This window comes from Melopsittacus undulatus, chromosome 3 (assembly GCF_012275295.1).
Source record: "Melopsittacus undulatus isolate bMelUnd1 chromosome 3, bMelUnd1.mat.Z, whole genome shotgun sequence".
Taxonomy (NCBI): domain Eukaryota; kingdom Metazoa; phylum Chordata; class Aves; order Psittaciformes; family Psittaculidae; genus Melopsittacus; species Melopsittacus undulatus.
This window is the reverse complement of record NC_047529.1, coordinates 92,769,851-92,786,613: the sequence shown is the minus strand read 5'-3', so window position 1 is coordinate 92,786,613 and position 16,763 is coordinate 92,769,851. Positions and strand designations below refer to the sequence as shown.

The 16,763-nt window shown below is 37.6% G+C and overlaps 1 protein-coding gene across 2 annotated transcripts in view; it reads right to left on the bottom strand.

Moving 5' to 3' along the window:
* Positions 1 to 16,763, bottom strand: part of FMN2 (formin 2) — a 176,983-nt gene that overhangs the window by 143,906 nt on the left and 16,314 nt on the right. For both annotated transcript variants that reach the window (XM_031046248.2, XM_034060972.1), the window contains exon 2: positions 13,328 to 15,330. In XM_031046248.2, the coding sequence (XP_030902108.2) occupies positions 13,328 to 15,272 (1,945 nt within the window). In that variant the 5' untranslated portion in view covers positions 15,273 to 15,330. The remainder of the gene's footprint in view (positions 1 to 13,327; positions 15,331 to 16,763) is intronic.

Sequence of the window (16,763 nt, the reverse complement as noted above, 5' to 3'; positions counted from 1 at the left end):
AAGATGAAGCACTTTGAGCTTCTTGTCTCCTGTATGACATTACAGTTCTTCATACTATCCTTATAAGTAGCACTGTTCATACAAACCTCCTCTGTAGAATATGTAAGCTATTAACTGCAGAATGAAATTTCACAAGTTCCAGTATGGTTTCTATTCATACTTTTTGAAAAAAAAACACATGTAACTATTCTTGAATAATCATTTTCAACTTCAGATTTACCGCAACTTCATTTACTCAAATGCAACGTGGAGGGAGAAGGAACCTACCAAAAGACATGCTACAAACATTATTTGACATAATGAATAATGAAACGTAAAATCCCAACTATTATATAAAGTGCATATTTTATATAATAATCTCACTTGGTACCATCCTGACACAACCACAGGTTCTCCCTTGGCCTGGAGAGTTGGCTGTGTGTATGTATTATACCTCTTTCCATACAGCAACAATTGCTACAGTACAGACCTTGGCTATCAGTACTGATAATGTGAACTAACTTGCCTGTCATGAGCTGCACTATGAGTCACTTTGGATGAAGAGGTTGCCTGTTTTAGAAGAAAGCACATTTGGTCTATTACAATTACCTCATATTCCAGGGCAACATTTTCTCTCCTCAGGCAGACACTAAAAATAAGTACCTACACTGTTCCAAAACACAGGTCTGCCTTACACTTTATTGTCTATGGAATTACTGAATGTTGAAAGCATGTACAGTAATTTTCACAGAGTAATAGTCAAATCCCAACTCAATGAATTCACATTATAACTCTCTTCCTGTCCAATCTGCTTAGAAGACCAACATTTCAAAAAAGCTATGAGGTAAGCAATAAAATGCGTAATAACTAGCAATATCACGAGCGTGCTGTTTCTGGCTTTGGATTTACTTAATTATTGAAAAGAGAGGTACAAATAGAAGGGAGAAACAGAAGAAAACTACCGTAGTCACTCAACACTAAAAAAAAAAAAACACACATGCACTGAGGCACTGCACTTCAGCAGAGCTTGCAATAATATTTCCCTAAGGATCCTGGTGTTATAACCTCACATTTATCTTTAGAAATCTGTCTCCTATCCTCCTTACACTGCATTTGGAAAAGCCTGGAGCACAGCTGTCAGCAAGAATAAGTTGAGACTAATGATAAAAATTAGTTATACTCTGAAAGCTCTCCCTTCTGCCCCTCTCCTGCAATTCTGTCCTCTAACAACCAGAGCACTATGCCGCACTTTCACCATTAGCACAGCAGCTTTATCAGCACATCTTAACCTTTACAGACTGGAGACAGACTTTCCGTTTTAGTTTTTCCTGATACAGAGTGAACAGCTTCAGTATAACACCAGTTCTGAACACCATATTCAGAGTCACATCAACAGTTAACTTGATTGATGCGCGTACTTCTTACATCTTCAAAAGCTCAAATTGACTTGCCTTTTTTTCCCCCACTTTACTCTTATTTTTTTCCACTTCAGTGAGATCAGAAATGCTCACACAGCAAAGAAATTTTATAAGTTCTGAAGCCATAAGTACTATAGGCCTTACTTCATTTTAGGGAAATTGTGCAGGAAAAGGAAGAAATGTCGTGATTTAAAACCAGCTACGCAGCTCATTAACTCACACCCTCCCTTGCTCCCCCAACTCCCGAAGAGTTGGGGAGGAGAATCCAAAGAATGTAGCTCCCACGGGTTGAGATAAGAACAGTTTAATAACTAAGGTATAACATAAATCATTACTGCTACTACTACTAATAATAATAATGAAAAAGGAAATAAGTGAAGACAATACAACACCTCACCAGCCACCGACCCATAACTTACCCCACCCTGCTCGACCGAGCACCGACCGATAACTCCTCCAACCTTCCAAATTCCTCGCCCTTCTGGGTAACTCCCGGTTACACCCTGGGCATGACGTGCTGTGGTATGGAATACCTCTTCGGCTAGCCTGGCTCAGGTGTCCTGTCTCTGCTTCCTCCCGGCTGCCCCTCCTCCCTGGCAGAGGATGAGGCTCAGAAAGTCCTTGGACAAACCAAACATTTGAGCAGTAACTCAAAACATAGGTGCTATCAGCAACCGTTCCCAGCCCGAAAGTCAAAACACGGCACTGCACCAGCTACCAGAAGGAGAAAAAATGACTGCTACTGCTGAACCCAGGACAGAAGACATGGACAAAATGGTGTATTTCTGTTTAGAATATGTTTTCTATTTGTCTTACAAAATACAAAAAGACAATGATAATTTTTTTTTTCATTTAGAAAGGATGAAAATTGTTAAAAATAATCCTATAAATTAAAAAAAAAAAAAAGGAATGGTAAGTAGGGAAAAAGAAAATCTGATTTCTACAGCTTTCAAACATTAAGAAACACTGTACACATCATTCCTCCTTTCCATTTTTTCCCTGTTTTTTTTCCTACATATACCACCATCAAGGTCACAGCTAACTGAAGCCTAATGATCTGGCAAAGCACCTGAACTGCGCAGCACCAAACATTTCCCAAGATACCAGAAGGGGACAATCATGTCTGAGACAAAGAAACACTGCAAAGATTTCCATATTTACAGATGAGCTAGTAATTGCAACTACATGTAATTTCTTATATACTTTGCAGTACACGTTTTAGTCTTTCATCCTATCTCCCCAAACTACACAGCAAAAACTTGCTGAATCATTTCCTAGGGGCAAGTCAATAGCACTTCATTTTCACCTTCCAGCAGTTTAATATGCCTTCCTAGTTCTCAAATATACAAAGCACTCAATAGCTAATATTTCACATATAAAATTAACATTTCAAGGATTAAAAGTATTACATTTAATATTTTACTTTAATTTCATAAACTTTTCATATCGCAAGTTTTTCAGCTAACCTACCTACACCAGTCAGCCTAGATATAAAGTGCAACGCATGACTGTTGAGAAAGACGTGGTTTTTAAAGGTGTGTATGGAACTTCGGGAATGAAACAGAACTGGAAATCAGTACTCCAGTCATCTCTTCAAATGATAAGCCCATGTCCTGGATAAATTTACTATAAATTTGCACTAAAAAAGTAACAGGTTTGCCTCTTGCTTGCCTGAAGAATAACCTGGGAGATTATGACCAAAATTCCAGTATTAGAGAATTCATTTATTGTTCTTTTTTGTTGCAGAGTTTCTACTCATCTGCTGATTTAGACTGGGAAACTCTTTCAGATCTCTCATACTGTGAGGTTGCATTGGCTGTTTTGTTTTCATTTTGTTTGTTTGTTTGTTTTTTTAAAGGGATTGAATTTTCATTGACAGATACTTTCATAAAACCACCTGACAGCTTTCTCACAGCCTGGTTACATAAAACATGGAAAACCGACCACACAACACGTCAGTGCGCATAACATGGTTGCATAACCGAAAGAAAATAACCTAATCCTTCTACTATAAATAAACACAAATTAGTTTTTGTAAGTCTAATTTCCAGGCAATATAAACCATAAAAATAATAAAACTAGACAAGGTCTAGGGTTATGGTACTATAATTCTGGCATAAAGATATTTATTTTTGTTCTTATTATTAGCATAATAGCTAATACCTGCATTCACTGTCTGTACACAAAAACATTTTTAAGGGAAAAGAAAACAAACCAAGAGATTATATATTGATTTCTCCACATATTTGTATTGCATTTTTATATATACATATCAGTTTATTCTTCATATATATCTTATATTTTAGTATTTAGAACATTACTCAAGTTAGGGATACGTGCAAGTGTCTGAGAGGACTGTGCTCTGATTTTCCGTCTTCAAATTTCCTGGCTCTGTTCACATGGATGGTAGGAACAGAAGCCACATACTAGCTCAAAGTCTGTTTAAACAAGAGAATTAAGAAAAAGACACATATCAACACTATCTCCCTCTGTCACCCAGTTTTCTATGCCTGCTTACACACAGTTAATTTTTGTAATACTTGTAATTTCAAAGTCAGAAATATGTATTTACCAAATTCCAGTGGATAATGTATTGATTGATTGACTTCTTAAATTCACAAACTCTTCAAACAAATTGAATAAAGCTATCAATTATTAATTTCACATCTATCAGTTCTGTAGCTGATTATCACAGTAAACACCACATTACTTTTGCCAAGCTATCTGGATCTCTTGGCATCTCAATCTTCAATTTTATGGTGTTCCATCTCTTAGTACCCTTCTTGATTGTTAAATTTCTACAAAATCTCTTGACCAGCTCTAATTTAGAACCACAATATATCAAACCCTGTGTAACTCAATTATTTCCCTCCCTCTCCCCATCCATTTTAGCCACACAATAATCACTAATCATTTCAACAGATTCTGGATTGTGAAAGCTTGAATAACTATCATTGAGATTTTTACTCACTCAGCTAAACAAGCAACCCATTACACAGTTACAGAAAGAGAATCACTAGGCTAACAGCTCTAAGTAGCACAGAAAAGCAAGGGGACACACATTAATATGCTCCCTTTTGGAAGCAAGGGTACAAGTTGCCCCTGGCAAGAGAATCCTGCTGATTACTGCCAGGGCCACCACAATGCACACTGGGCAAAAGTAGCACCTCATACAAACACACCTGAAATTCTTCCAGGAATGCCCTAGTGGAAAAAGTGAAGGTCTGGCAAAACCTGAAAATGGGATTCTCCAAAAACAAATATGACAACAAAAGATCCCACATTTAATGAAGTAAAAAGCCACTTCAGAAAGGATGTTACAGTTTTCAAAAAAACTCATCTCACTCTTTAACCATAGTATCCCTCGATCAAAACAAGTGGCTGTGTTTTAAAACAGCTTGCTCCACCTGCGCTAGCTATGGGACATGGCAGCATCACCAACTGCAGGATATATCCAATGGTGTGTCAAAAGATTACTTAACCATATGCCTTATTTGCATAAATCATGTTGGAAAGAGCTGAAGCAGTGAAGCTGAAATTCAATGCAGACCTCCATCCTGATGAATGAACTCCCAATGCCAGCCCAGTTCCTAATTTTGACATTTGTGTTATAATACAGATAGATGAAAGTTTACCAAAAATTTTACTTGGTAATGAAAATGCTGTCCTGCAAACACTGTGATCAGGACAAAGGTTAAGGCTTAGCTCTACTCTCGCAATAATTATGCAATGAATTTCCACAGTTTGAACAAACCTACGTATCACAACAGATAAGAGTAGAAGTAAGCTAAAATGAAGCTGTTCATCTCTGGTGGCAGTGAAGTAACATGACAGAGTCCCTTATCAAAACCACCAGTATTTTTTTTTTTTGAGTGATTTGCAGCATTTCCATTTTGTAAGGAAACCGAGATGAATTCCTTCCTATCATTCTTGCATTGTCTAGAAGGCAGCTGTACATAGAAAGTTATTAATGTAGTTTTATTGATCTTTGCTAAAACCATGTTGCATTTTGTTCTATTTTTCTTCATCCTTTTATCATATACCCAATAGCTAATTATATCTTAGAATTTCTTCCTTTAGGATTTATTCCAAAGCTTTCTTGTTGCTGCAGTCAAAAATCAAGATGATAATTGCTTCAGTCATTTGCAGTAACAACAACACTTTTTCTGTAACGCAGATGTTATAACTTTGCTATCACCAGAGCTTTAAAATATATTAAAATATTTGTGATGGCCTGTGACAGTTCTAGAATTCTTGCAGATTAACAAGTCTCTGACGCACCCTGTCTTCCTAGCTTGCACATTAAGCTCCTTGAAATTTTGCTTTCACAGTGACTAAGATTTTACACCTTTCCCCCACACTGAATTTTCTGATATATGACATATGTACAACAGGATAAGCTGTCACAAGTATTAAATTATGTTTTTACCCCTACCTTTCACTATATATGTGACTATATGTGATATATTCTTACATTTTACTATATGTCACATATATCACTAAATATCTTTCAGAAGCTGAAGCTTTAAAATACCAAACAATTTGCTAAATATGATGCAGCAGTGGTACATGACACAAAATAACCTTTCTAAAAATATAAGTAAGATGTACTCTCTCACAACACTATATGACATGTCTCTTTTCACGTCAATTTCTCTTCAGGAAGAGAAAGAGAGTATTTGATGGTAGTTGATGCCTTCTGAGGAGACAACTTTTCCAGCATGCTCTTCAGGTTCTAGTGCAGTATTACAGCAGATTATAGAGGTATATTCTTAAAACTTTTCCAATCATAGTGGTTTATGATAAAAGAGAATCTATATGTGTCTGTCTACTGAATCTTGCAGGCACCACATGCATCCTTGGCAACTTCCAGATTGTGTTTTCCAGGTACTTAGGTTCCTCTCAGCAAGTATTAAATTCTGTCCATCTTTACCCTTTTAGTTTCTGTGGTGATTTGCAATGTGAAGGCAGTATTCTGTGCCAGGTTCTCACAGACTGCTGGAAAGCCACAATTCTTTCTGTCTAACTCTTTAAAGTAAGAAGCTCCTCTGATGTCTTTTGGGGCAACCATTACTAACAGCATCTTTTGTCAGTCGAAACTGGTACACACTTCTTTATAACTCAATTTTGTAAAACTTCTTTATTCCCAATAGTTCTCCATTTCACTTGACATTTACTGCAGTCTGGCCACCTCTACTTTAGAAGCAAATCCAAGTATTAGCTCAAGCAGCCACAGGTCACAAACCAAAACTGAACTGAACTAGGAAGCCTCTAAAGTGGGAGACAAGTAACAACTTTCTTTCAGCCTATTCATTAGAACCTCAGCATGCCTTAGATTTCCTTCCTCTCCAGGACCTGTGCACACAAAGTCTGAAACTCCTTCAACCTTAATAACTGCTGCTTTTTTAATCTTTATAAGGATGTACAAAAGCTTTTCATCTTTGTATCCATAAACAAAAAGCAGTATGATAAAGGAGAAAAGCAGAAAATTAGAACTGCACTTAATGAAAAAGAAAAAAATAAAATAAAATCCATGCATACCTAAATATTTCTGCAGATATGCTCCTCTAGACTTCACCTGAATAAAACCTAAGCACGTCTCTCTTGCTGTAGCTTGACCTTCATGTTCTTTCATTGATTTTATAAACTATTTCCCTCTATTTCTCAGCATACTGTATTGTCTTGTCTCTGCATGACAAAACAGTGCTTAGATACACACCCTCTATTATGAAGGCAATGTTTTGCTCTAGTTGGTTTTTTTTTGTTGTTCCCACACACACTCTTTTTTTAATGAAAACCACCTTTACTTCCATGGATCTTAGCAGATGTTTAATTTTATGGATGTTAGGAATTACTTTTACAACTGTGATGTTGTTTACACACATACACAATCTCATAACCACTGCTTCTTTTGCAAAACAGCTGACAATAGTTCTGTCATCTATGAATCTGCAGGTCTTATTCTGTATTTATCTGAGAATAAAGCAAGATTTTGCATCAGAAAACATAACCCACTTCCTTTTCATGGGCAGAAAGCCTAACTGTTTCCATCAGCATGAAAGAAACTTATTCAGGACAGCAAAAATACAGAAATAAAATGAGGAATAGTCAGTTGGTACTCAGTATAACACAGATCATCTCAATATCCCCAAGTTCCTTTGCATGAACTGCAATATAGCAATGCAGAAAGTTGCTGCTTCTTAGAGGAAACGATAGTGTGACACAGTTCCCGAACCCACTTTGGTGTCTTTTCCAAAGCACTTAATGAAATGCAACTAGCCTTGTATTGTCACATGAAGAGGCAAGGAGGTGACACAGTGTAAAGCACAAATATCCTACCACCACCTTCCTTTCATTGCTTCTCAGTGCATCTGTCCTGTTACTGTATCAACACACCTCATCTCCCCAAAAGAGAAAACATATGCCTCTAAGTTTCGAGAAATTGTTGTATTCCACCTAACTGCTACAGAACGATGCTGCTTTGAAATGTATCTAAAAATGAATAAAGCCAGTCACAGAAACACCTACATGGATATGCTTCATCACCACTATTCCTTACGTAAATCCAAATTTTGGAAGGAGTAGTTTATAAGGAATACACTTGGCCATATTCTGAGTGAGCTTGGTTAAAGTACAGCACAAACAAAATATCTTAGGCAATTAGTATCTTTGCATTTTCTGTCAGGACGACGATTCACATTAGAAATTGATCCCTCATATACAGGCAGAAGAAAATATTCCTAGAGAAGTTTTCTAATTCCAAATTTATTCTAATTTTGACACCACAACATGAAGAAAAAAAACGAGGTCTGCTTCAAGAAATAAATTTTCTTTTCTGCAAAGTAGTCTACCCATTTTATAAAAAAAAAAAAGCAAAACACAAAACAAAAAAGACACTGGACAAAACAGTTCGCAAACCACTATTTATAAAGTTTTAAAAATAATAAAGCACATTTATATCCAAGAAATATTTTCAAACTTCAGCTTCTCATAACTATTCCCTCTGGAATAATCCACTGCTTTTTCACAGAAATGAATTCACTGAAGCACACAATGTCCTCTAATAACCAGGACTACCCAGATCCCATGTGTGGATATTATACCGTGACTATGGCTCAGACCCTAGAAGAGATGCATGGACCTCCAGCTATAAGCTGCCCCTTTTCCATCCCAAAAGTGTCTAGCAGACAATCAGACATGAGTCAGACTGCCAGACTTCAGAATGGGGTTGCTGCTGAGAGAGTGTTTGAGAGATGCAAACATTCAAACCCATGACCAAAACCTGCTACTCCCAGTGAAGTTCTAGATAAAGATCAAAGCATTAATCATGAGACCCCACCAAAACAAGCCTGTGGCAGCACTGCATTCCAATGGCATTACTCATATTGCTCCGATTCCCATACTGCAGCACTTTAACTTACCAGCATTCAGCAGTCTTTCAAGAACATACTGCAGCCCATTTACAAACACATTTTACTGTAGTTGGAGTGCAATATTGCAGCCCTACTCTCTCCTCTCCCCCATTTAGGTTTACAAGACAAAAAGAGGAGGATCTTTCCCTTCAGTTGATTACTAGCAGCACTCGATATAATGCATGATTCTCTATCACAGGAAGAGTTGTTGTTGGGCAGCACCACTAGAGGAGTCTGTACTGCCATCTGATAAAAAAATCCTATCTGTATTTGGGGAGACCTTACAGCAGCATTCCAGTACCTAAAGGGAGCCTACAAGAAAGCTGGAAAGACTTTTTACAGGAGCATGGAGTGATAGGTCAAGAGGAAATGGCTTTAAGTTAAAACAGTGGAGATTTAGGTTAGACATTAGGAAGAAATTCTTTACTGCGAGGGTGGTAAGACACTAGAACAAGTTGACCAAAAAAGCTGTGGCTGCTCCATCCATAGAAGTGTTCAAGGCCAGTTTGGATGAAGCTTTGAGCAACCAGGTATACTGGAAGGTATCCCTGCCCATGGCAAGGGGGCTGGGACTAGATGGTCTTTAAGGTCCCTTCCAACCCAAACCATTCTAGGGCTCTACAACTACTGATAAGAAACATCATCAGTCAAACAATAAAGCATAAATAGTCTTAAATAACAGTTGTGTGATAGTCTCCTACATTATGGAAGCCAGTAGATATAAACCCATATTGTGCATTATCATGTGAATCACAAGGAAAAAAAAAAAAACCCAAAACTAAACTAAAAAAAAATCCTTTAAAAATATCTATTTTGTCTTATAAGCAAATTTTCATCTTTTTTTTTTCAAATTTTCACATACTTATCTATAGTGAGACATTCGTTTCTGCCTGCACACTCTGTACTTGAACTGCAAGTGAGTGCAGATGACATTCACACAGTGCAGAGGTGAGATAAAGCAGCCTTTGTAAGAAATAGGCTGGCACTCTGTAGAAATCAAAAAAGCAGCTGTGAGCACACAAGTACAGTACTAACAGGTCTTGTCTTATGGTAGTCATGACTTTTTATTTGTCTCCTGTTTACAGCTACAGCAGGACAAATATAGATCTCTGCAGATAAATTAAAAGATAAATGATCTGTTTGAAAGAGATGTATGAAGCATGTGTGTTACAGCTAGCCAACAGAGATTAAGAAAGGGCCTAGGTTTGTCTGGAAGAGTTTAATTACCATCTGGGGCAGCTGATGAGACTTTACATTCAGTTTATGTAACAGACACCCTTACTAGTTCCTCTGCAATCCCTGCACTTCAGATTAATGTGAGGATAAACTCCTTTTTATTAATTTGTTCTATTAGCTCTAATGTTACAGTTGAGCTAATATTTGGAAACAACAGTTTAATTTTCCCACCAAGATACTCTCTTAAAGTTAGTGTAAATCAGTCATTGCCACATACTAAAGCTAGAGAGACAACCCTATTAATACAGCTTCAACTCTTGTCCTCCTGGGACTACAACATAAAAACCATGGCTTCACTATGCATCAGGTAATCTAGAACTTGTAATTACTGTCACTGCAATTTCAAATACAGCTGTCCTCATCATTAAAGAAATAGATCCGATGCCTGGATTACGAAAAGCCCCTAAATTTGTTCATGCCATATTCCTAGCCAGTGTATCAAATTTGAAATACCATGCTTACTTTTAATATAAAGCAATATTTAAATATGCAAAGTCTCTACCATTCAAGCTGTTGGTTTCCATCTACATTATAACATTAAAGCAGAATTAAAAAAGTTCATATTGATCGTTGTGAAAACCAAATACAACACAGCCAGACCACAATATAGTGCAAAAGTAGGCCAGTTATCGGCATAGAACCTGCTGTCATTAAAATTGATGACTAAATTGTTGTGGAATATTTTATTTGATTCTAGTTAGAAACGCAGAACAACACAGCAGTCACTGCACAGCAAGATGGGATTTAATGCTGTAGGCAAGAAGCTTCTTTTTTTTAAAAGATAGGAATGAACCACTATGAAGAATTTTATCTCTAAAAGCCTAATGGCACATCCCCAAATTGATGCATCTCATGCATGCAATTAAAATACAACATTTGTCAAAAGCAAAATTCAAATTACAAGGAAATTATTTCGTAATTGTTGCTCTGCAGACTGATTTAAATAAAGAAGCTTTTCTGTTGTTGCAGCAATGACAGCCAGTCTGTGGGAATATTAATGTTAAGTTTAATTTCCCTTTTTTATGTACACTAGTTATTTTTATATTCTTGTTAATTTACAGCTTGCAAGTATATTCTTAAAAAGAATAACGATCAAAGAGAGATGAAGCATTATCATGTCACTCCCAGTTGCCTTATTTCAAGTTTTTCTGCAGGAATTGAAAGGTATAATTGTACTCTGCCTATGAAGACAGCTAGTATGTACATGCAAATGAGGGTCACCATCATTTCCATAAGAGACAGAGCCACTGTTGCATTGGACATTGGTCCCTTCACAGTAAGTCTAAACTGGTGGTAAGAAAACAAGATAAAACAAAAATTATTATAAGTAAATAAAAATCTTGAAAGGAAATGTGAACAAGTCTGTTTCCTGGGAAACAGGACTCTAAAATGTAATTCCATGTTCTTGAAGTTTGCCACATAAAATTTATTTCCATCACAGCACCATCATAAAGAAGAAAATCTAATTACTGATGATGCAATTTAAAGCTTTGCTCCCACAGTTGTTTATAAGCAGTCAAATGTCTAAAGAAAAAAAAATGCTTTTTATATGCTATAAATCTGAAAATAGTGATCACCTCTAATTGTAAAGCTTTAGGTAGGGATGTCTGTAACAAAATCTTAGAAAACAGGTGGAAGGGCTTTAAAGCACACACAAAAAGATTCAGCTCACTTCACAGGTGGTCTCCTTCAGGGGGGCCTGGCATTTTTTGTGTTAAAAACTTAAGTTCTAATTTTCAAGACTGAAATTGGGGACTTCTATTCAAGGCTACTGAAGAATTAAAGTATTCATGTGATTTGAGTCTGGAAAATGATGTTAATTCTTTACCTGAGTATTTCAAGCTCCTTGAGTTGGCTGCTGTGCAAAAAAAACACTAATATTGTTTCCTTACAGTTTAATTCACCAATATTACTGTGATGTCAAGCAGAGTAGAATGTGCACAAAGAAAGCAACTATGAATGCAAATGATTACAAGTTATATATTTTTTAATATTTACAAGGTAAAACAAGATAGTCTTATGCAAAACAGTTGTTGATTGCTCAACTTTTTTCTTGAGTGTGGTTACTCAATCACATCACTGTTCCCTTCATAAACCATACTATTTTGTTTAGTTTTCATAAAAGCACAAATATTCTCACTCCATTTTTTTTGCGTATAGCTCAGGTACATATGTGGTTACCACGTTCATGAATCTAGAACAGACATTCAAAACAAATCTGATCATAGACTCAGCTGTTTTAATCTTATAACAGATGCTTGTAGGGCATGTTTTCCATATTCTTAGTTCTACAGTTTTTTTAAGTGAAAAATAAATGGAATAGGTTGCTTAGTTTCCTCTGTATACATACTTCCTATGTGACAGAGGCCTTCTCTATTTGTGAATACATTAGCCATTAGCTTTATATAGAAACTTCAGTTGTGGGAGAGAAAGGAGAAAAAAAAAAAACAACCTCAAAATGCAGGAAAATATAGCCATACAGTGTGAATAGATATTCACATTATCTCATTCGTAAACTCTATATCCCTATGCCTTTATAAGAGGATGTAAGCTGCCTAACGGGCAAGGTGGAAGAATGCTTTCCTGAATGAGTCACCCTATGTAGCCTGAGCAGCAGCCTGTCACAGCTACCAAACTGTATTACCCCCAGTTTCCCTGCTCCATTTTATGCTGCCTTTTCAAGTCATTAACATTTTTTCTTCTCTTCTTTCCCCCTTCTGAAGGGGAAATTAGTTCTTTTCTGTAGTGCTGCCCATCTGTGCTTGCATGGCTTTTTCCTTTCTGTACTAAGCAAATCCTCATCGCTGCCTCAGTCTAACACCAGGTGCAGCTCTCAAATATTTACAGTACATCAGAACAGTGGCTAGCACAAGAAAACCCCAAACAGGATCACAGTTACGGAAAGCTTCACATATGAAAGATCTCTTTATGCAGAGAGCTGGTCTGCCCACAACAGTGCAGCTCTTAGCATTTTTTGAATAATTTAAGGCATCCAGCCTTTTCCTACAGGATTTAGACAAAGGAGAAAAGCAGAAAGAAAAACTTCAAAAGAATTGTACACTTCCTTTACTGGCAGCACTGCCAGGCTGACACTGAATGGAGAGGTTATGCTCATTAATGAAATGTGACTGTGTTTGTAAGATCAGGCCTTCAATTTTAAAACTGTCAGCACAAGTAAAGACAATTTTATATGCAAAGGATTGAATTCAAGTATTTTAAATATATTTTCAAAGACACTCTGGGAAACAAATAGCTAACACCAACTTAATACATGTCACTCACCTGAAAAGACATTGGGAAATGTCTCTGTAGAAGCCTGCACCCCTGAGGACTTTCTTGAATGAGTCAAAGGCACTCTTCCAGTCTGAAACTTCTCTCTAAACCCATTGCGCTCCAAGTAGTCTGCAGACCCCACCTTCTGAGTTACCTCACATTTGTGGTTAGATACCTCTTCTGTCCAGTCTGCAGAACGACTAAATAAACCTGCCAAACTAGCAGACCTCTGCTTCCTGATTGAGACTTTTTCTGCTTTCTGGAAGAACTCCTGCCTCCTTTTAGAAAGTGGGCTCTGGGATGGGGAGGGAGAAGGTGAATGATTTGGAGAACTCAGTTGTCTAGTTGTGGTTTTGATGTAACAAGGATTAATAAGATAGGGTTTAAAGCATCGGGAACCAAGATTCGGACTGTCTGCTGTCCCCTCGGAGGACAAAATGCCATCTTTTATTTCCGTCGATAAACCATTATGCAGGTCCTCTTGACTGGCTGACAGAGTGTGTTTCCCTTCCTGAGTCTCAGCAGCATGATCAGGGCCTGTATCTGAAATACCATCCTCTGTTACTGAGCCCTGCAAATCAACATCCTGCACTTCAGCAGTTTCTGTCTCAGTGTCTGCTACAGAGGTTGGAAAAGGTTGTGTGGAGCTGTGTGTCTGAGACCGGTTTTCTGCCACAGTTCTATATAAATCATCTTCTAATTCATTAGCTACAGCATCCACTCCAGCAATAAGCTGTTCCTGTTTCTCAATCAATAGCTGACGTTCTTGTGTTTCAAATAAGCCGTTTCCAGGAGAGCCTGTGCCGTTTACTGCTTCTTTCAGTTCACGTTCAGTTGCACAGGAGACGGGAATGTTTTCCACAATTTCAGATACTGCTGGAAAAGCACCCTCAGTGTCTGGGCTCCTCTCTTTGTCGGTGGTAGTTACTGAAAGAAACCGTTCAAAATCTAAGGGGGCTGCTAGCGAATTAGCCATGTGTCGGCCCATTGTTTTGGTGACAAGGTCCTCAGTTCCAATGTTAATTGCCCCCTGCTGCTGCTGCTGCAGTCTGATAGCTTGCTGGATATCAGAAAGCAAATCCTCTTGTTCTGTGGCTGAATGGAAACTGTATATATCCGTATCAGAGCCAGAACTGGTCCTTTGTCCATCCTGTGTCTCTGTAGCAGCTGGAACAGTTTCATTTCTGATTTCAAAATGTTCTACATCTGTGTCTGAGAGACCCCCTTCATCTGCAGAGATGCTTATATCTGGAGTTTTGGTAACAACCGAATGAGTACTGTCCAGCTCTCCAGCATGCAAGGCCTGGCTTTCCAAAACATCCTCCCGTGAACTACTATTCCCATCTTTAGCCTTGGACAGATTTTTTCTGATCCTCAGATTTGAAAACACTGAAGCCCTCGAGTCTGATTTACCCTTCTTCTTACCGGATTCACTTCCCTTTGCATGCTTCCCCAGTCCCCTTCTGCTTCCCGATACCTTCTTTGTGCCATCCGTATCCTTGGGCCCAGAGGCATCCTCTCCTCCTTCATGCACATCACCTGTGTTTTTCTTCAGCTTCCCATCTTGATTCCCCATGATTTTTCGCAGTGCAACACCTTCGGCAATCAAGCCATGCTCTCGGATTTCATTCCACTGGGCTGCCGGAGAGATCCCCTCTAGCGATCCAGGTTTGTTTTCAAGCGGTGATGATGCAAGTGAAGCAAACGCTTGCTGTGGCTCTCTCCCATCTGCTAGAGCTGCCTTTTTGCATAATGTGCTGCTAGCGCTGGGCTCCGCTGGGACATGCTCAGTACAGCACTGAGAGCTGCAGACAGCTCCTTCCAATGGCTGCTGCTCGAAGAGCTGCCTGCTCTCCGGCTTTCTGCAGCACTCTTGTTTCTTGAGGAAGGGTTCTGTCAAAAGTGTTTCCTTTATAAAAATCACTTCTTGTTCCACAGTTTTTATTGCCTGCATAGCGAACTCAGCTCGTCATCAAATCATTTATAATTTCAGGACTTAAATGTTCAAGTGCCTGTAAAAAGAAAAAAGTTAAGGCAAGGTACTTTAATTACTCCTCAATTGTTCTGCAGTTGTTTAAATTAATGCACTAATAACCTTGGAAAGAGAAATATTATGATTATTTACTAGTTTATAAGATGCTTGAGCATATGCTACTTTGACAGATTACACAGTATCTCTGGTGATTTACACGTTTACTTTTTAAAGGCCACCAAAACACAATACATAATTTTAAAAGGAGAATTACTCAAAGTAGATAGAAGAAAGAAAGATAATAAACAAGAAGTTCTTTCCACAGGTTTAAAAAGAGTTGCACTAAAAATGCAATGCATTATGGTAATTACACTTAAAAAAAGCTCCTGCAATTTGTATTCTGAGAAGGTAGATAAACTATTATTCCCAAGAGAATCAACTCATCAATATTAAAACACACCACCATTGTTTTCTCCAATAAGAACATCTGGCATGAAACAAGATAAAACAAACAAGAAAAATAGCAGTATTCAAATGCTACTAAGGAAAATGATACAGTAAAGCATTCCTATTTCATCTTATAAAATTAATAATTGATTTAGACACTATCACTTGCTAATTATTTTGGAAACTTGTGCAACAATTTACTCAGTTGCTCTTTGTCCTCCTTTTTTCTTTAGTTGTATAAGCATCAATACTTCATAAATACATTTCCTGAACTTCCAGACAGGTAATCCCTTCCACTTTAAAATTTATATTTAAAATAATTGGAGTAGAAACAAAAGGGCATAAGAATGCCAAATTGCCAAGTTGGATCAGTTCAGCAGTTCAATATCTTGGCTCAAGACCAGCCAAGAAGTAATTCGATATATTTCTGCTTATGATTTATCATCTCTAAACTCCTTAGTCTATGAGGTTCAGTTTGTGTGAAAGACATATTCCTCCCTCCTCTGAGCTTCCTTACTAGGAATTTCCTTTGCATTAGAAATTGCATAAAACAATACAGTATTCCAGGTAAATGCATCCCATTGGTTTACCTAACTCATAATTTTGGTGTCATTCTCTTCATACCTTTATGAATCTGGGCTGCAGTCATTGTTAAAAAATTGCTGTTAATTCAGTCTGGATAGAATAGCACTGTCAATAATACATGCAAACAGATTATTTTCAATTATCATAATTTTCATTTGTGCTTCTTGAAAGCATACTGCTCTGATGCAAGTCCTGTCCTGAGGGGCCTGTGGCTAGGGCACCAAAAGCCTTCTGCCTAGAAGAACTCAAGTGTTTTTTAAGTGCATGACATGAATTAATACACTCAGTGTTTTAGGGGGGTTGTATTTTTTGTTGGTTTGTTTGTTGGGGGGGTTGTTTGGGTTTTTTTCTTCTTTGGTTTGTTTTTTTTTTTTTTTTAGCATTCAGCATTCATAAATATACTAGTTAAGAAAGAGCTAATATAGCAAAGCCTGCAAGAGC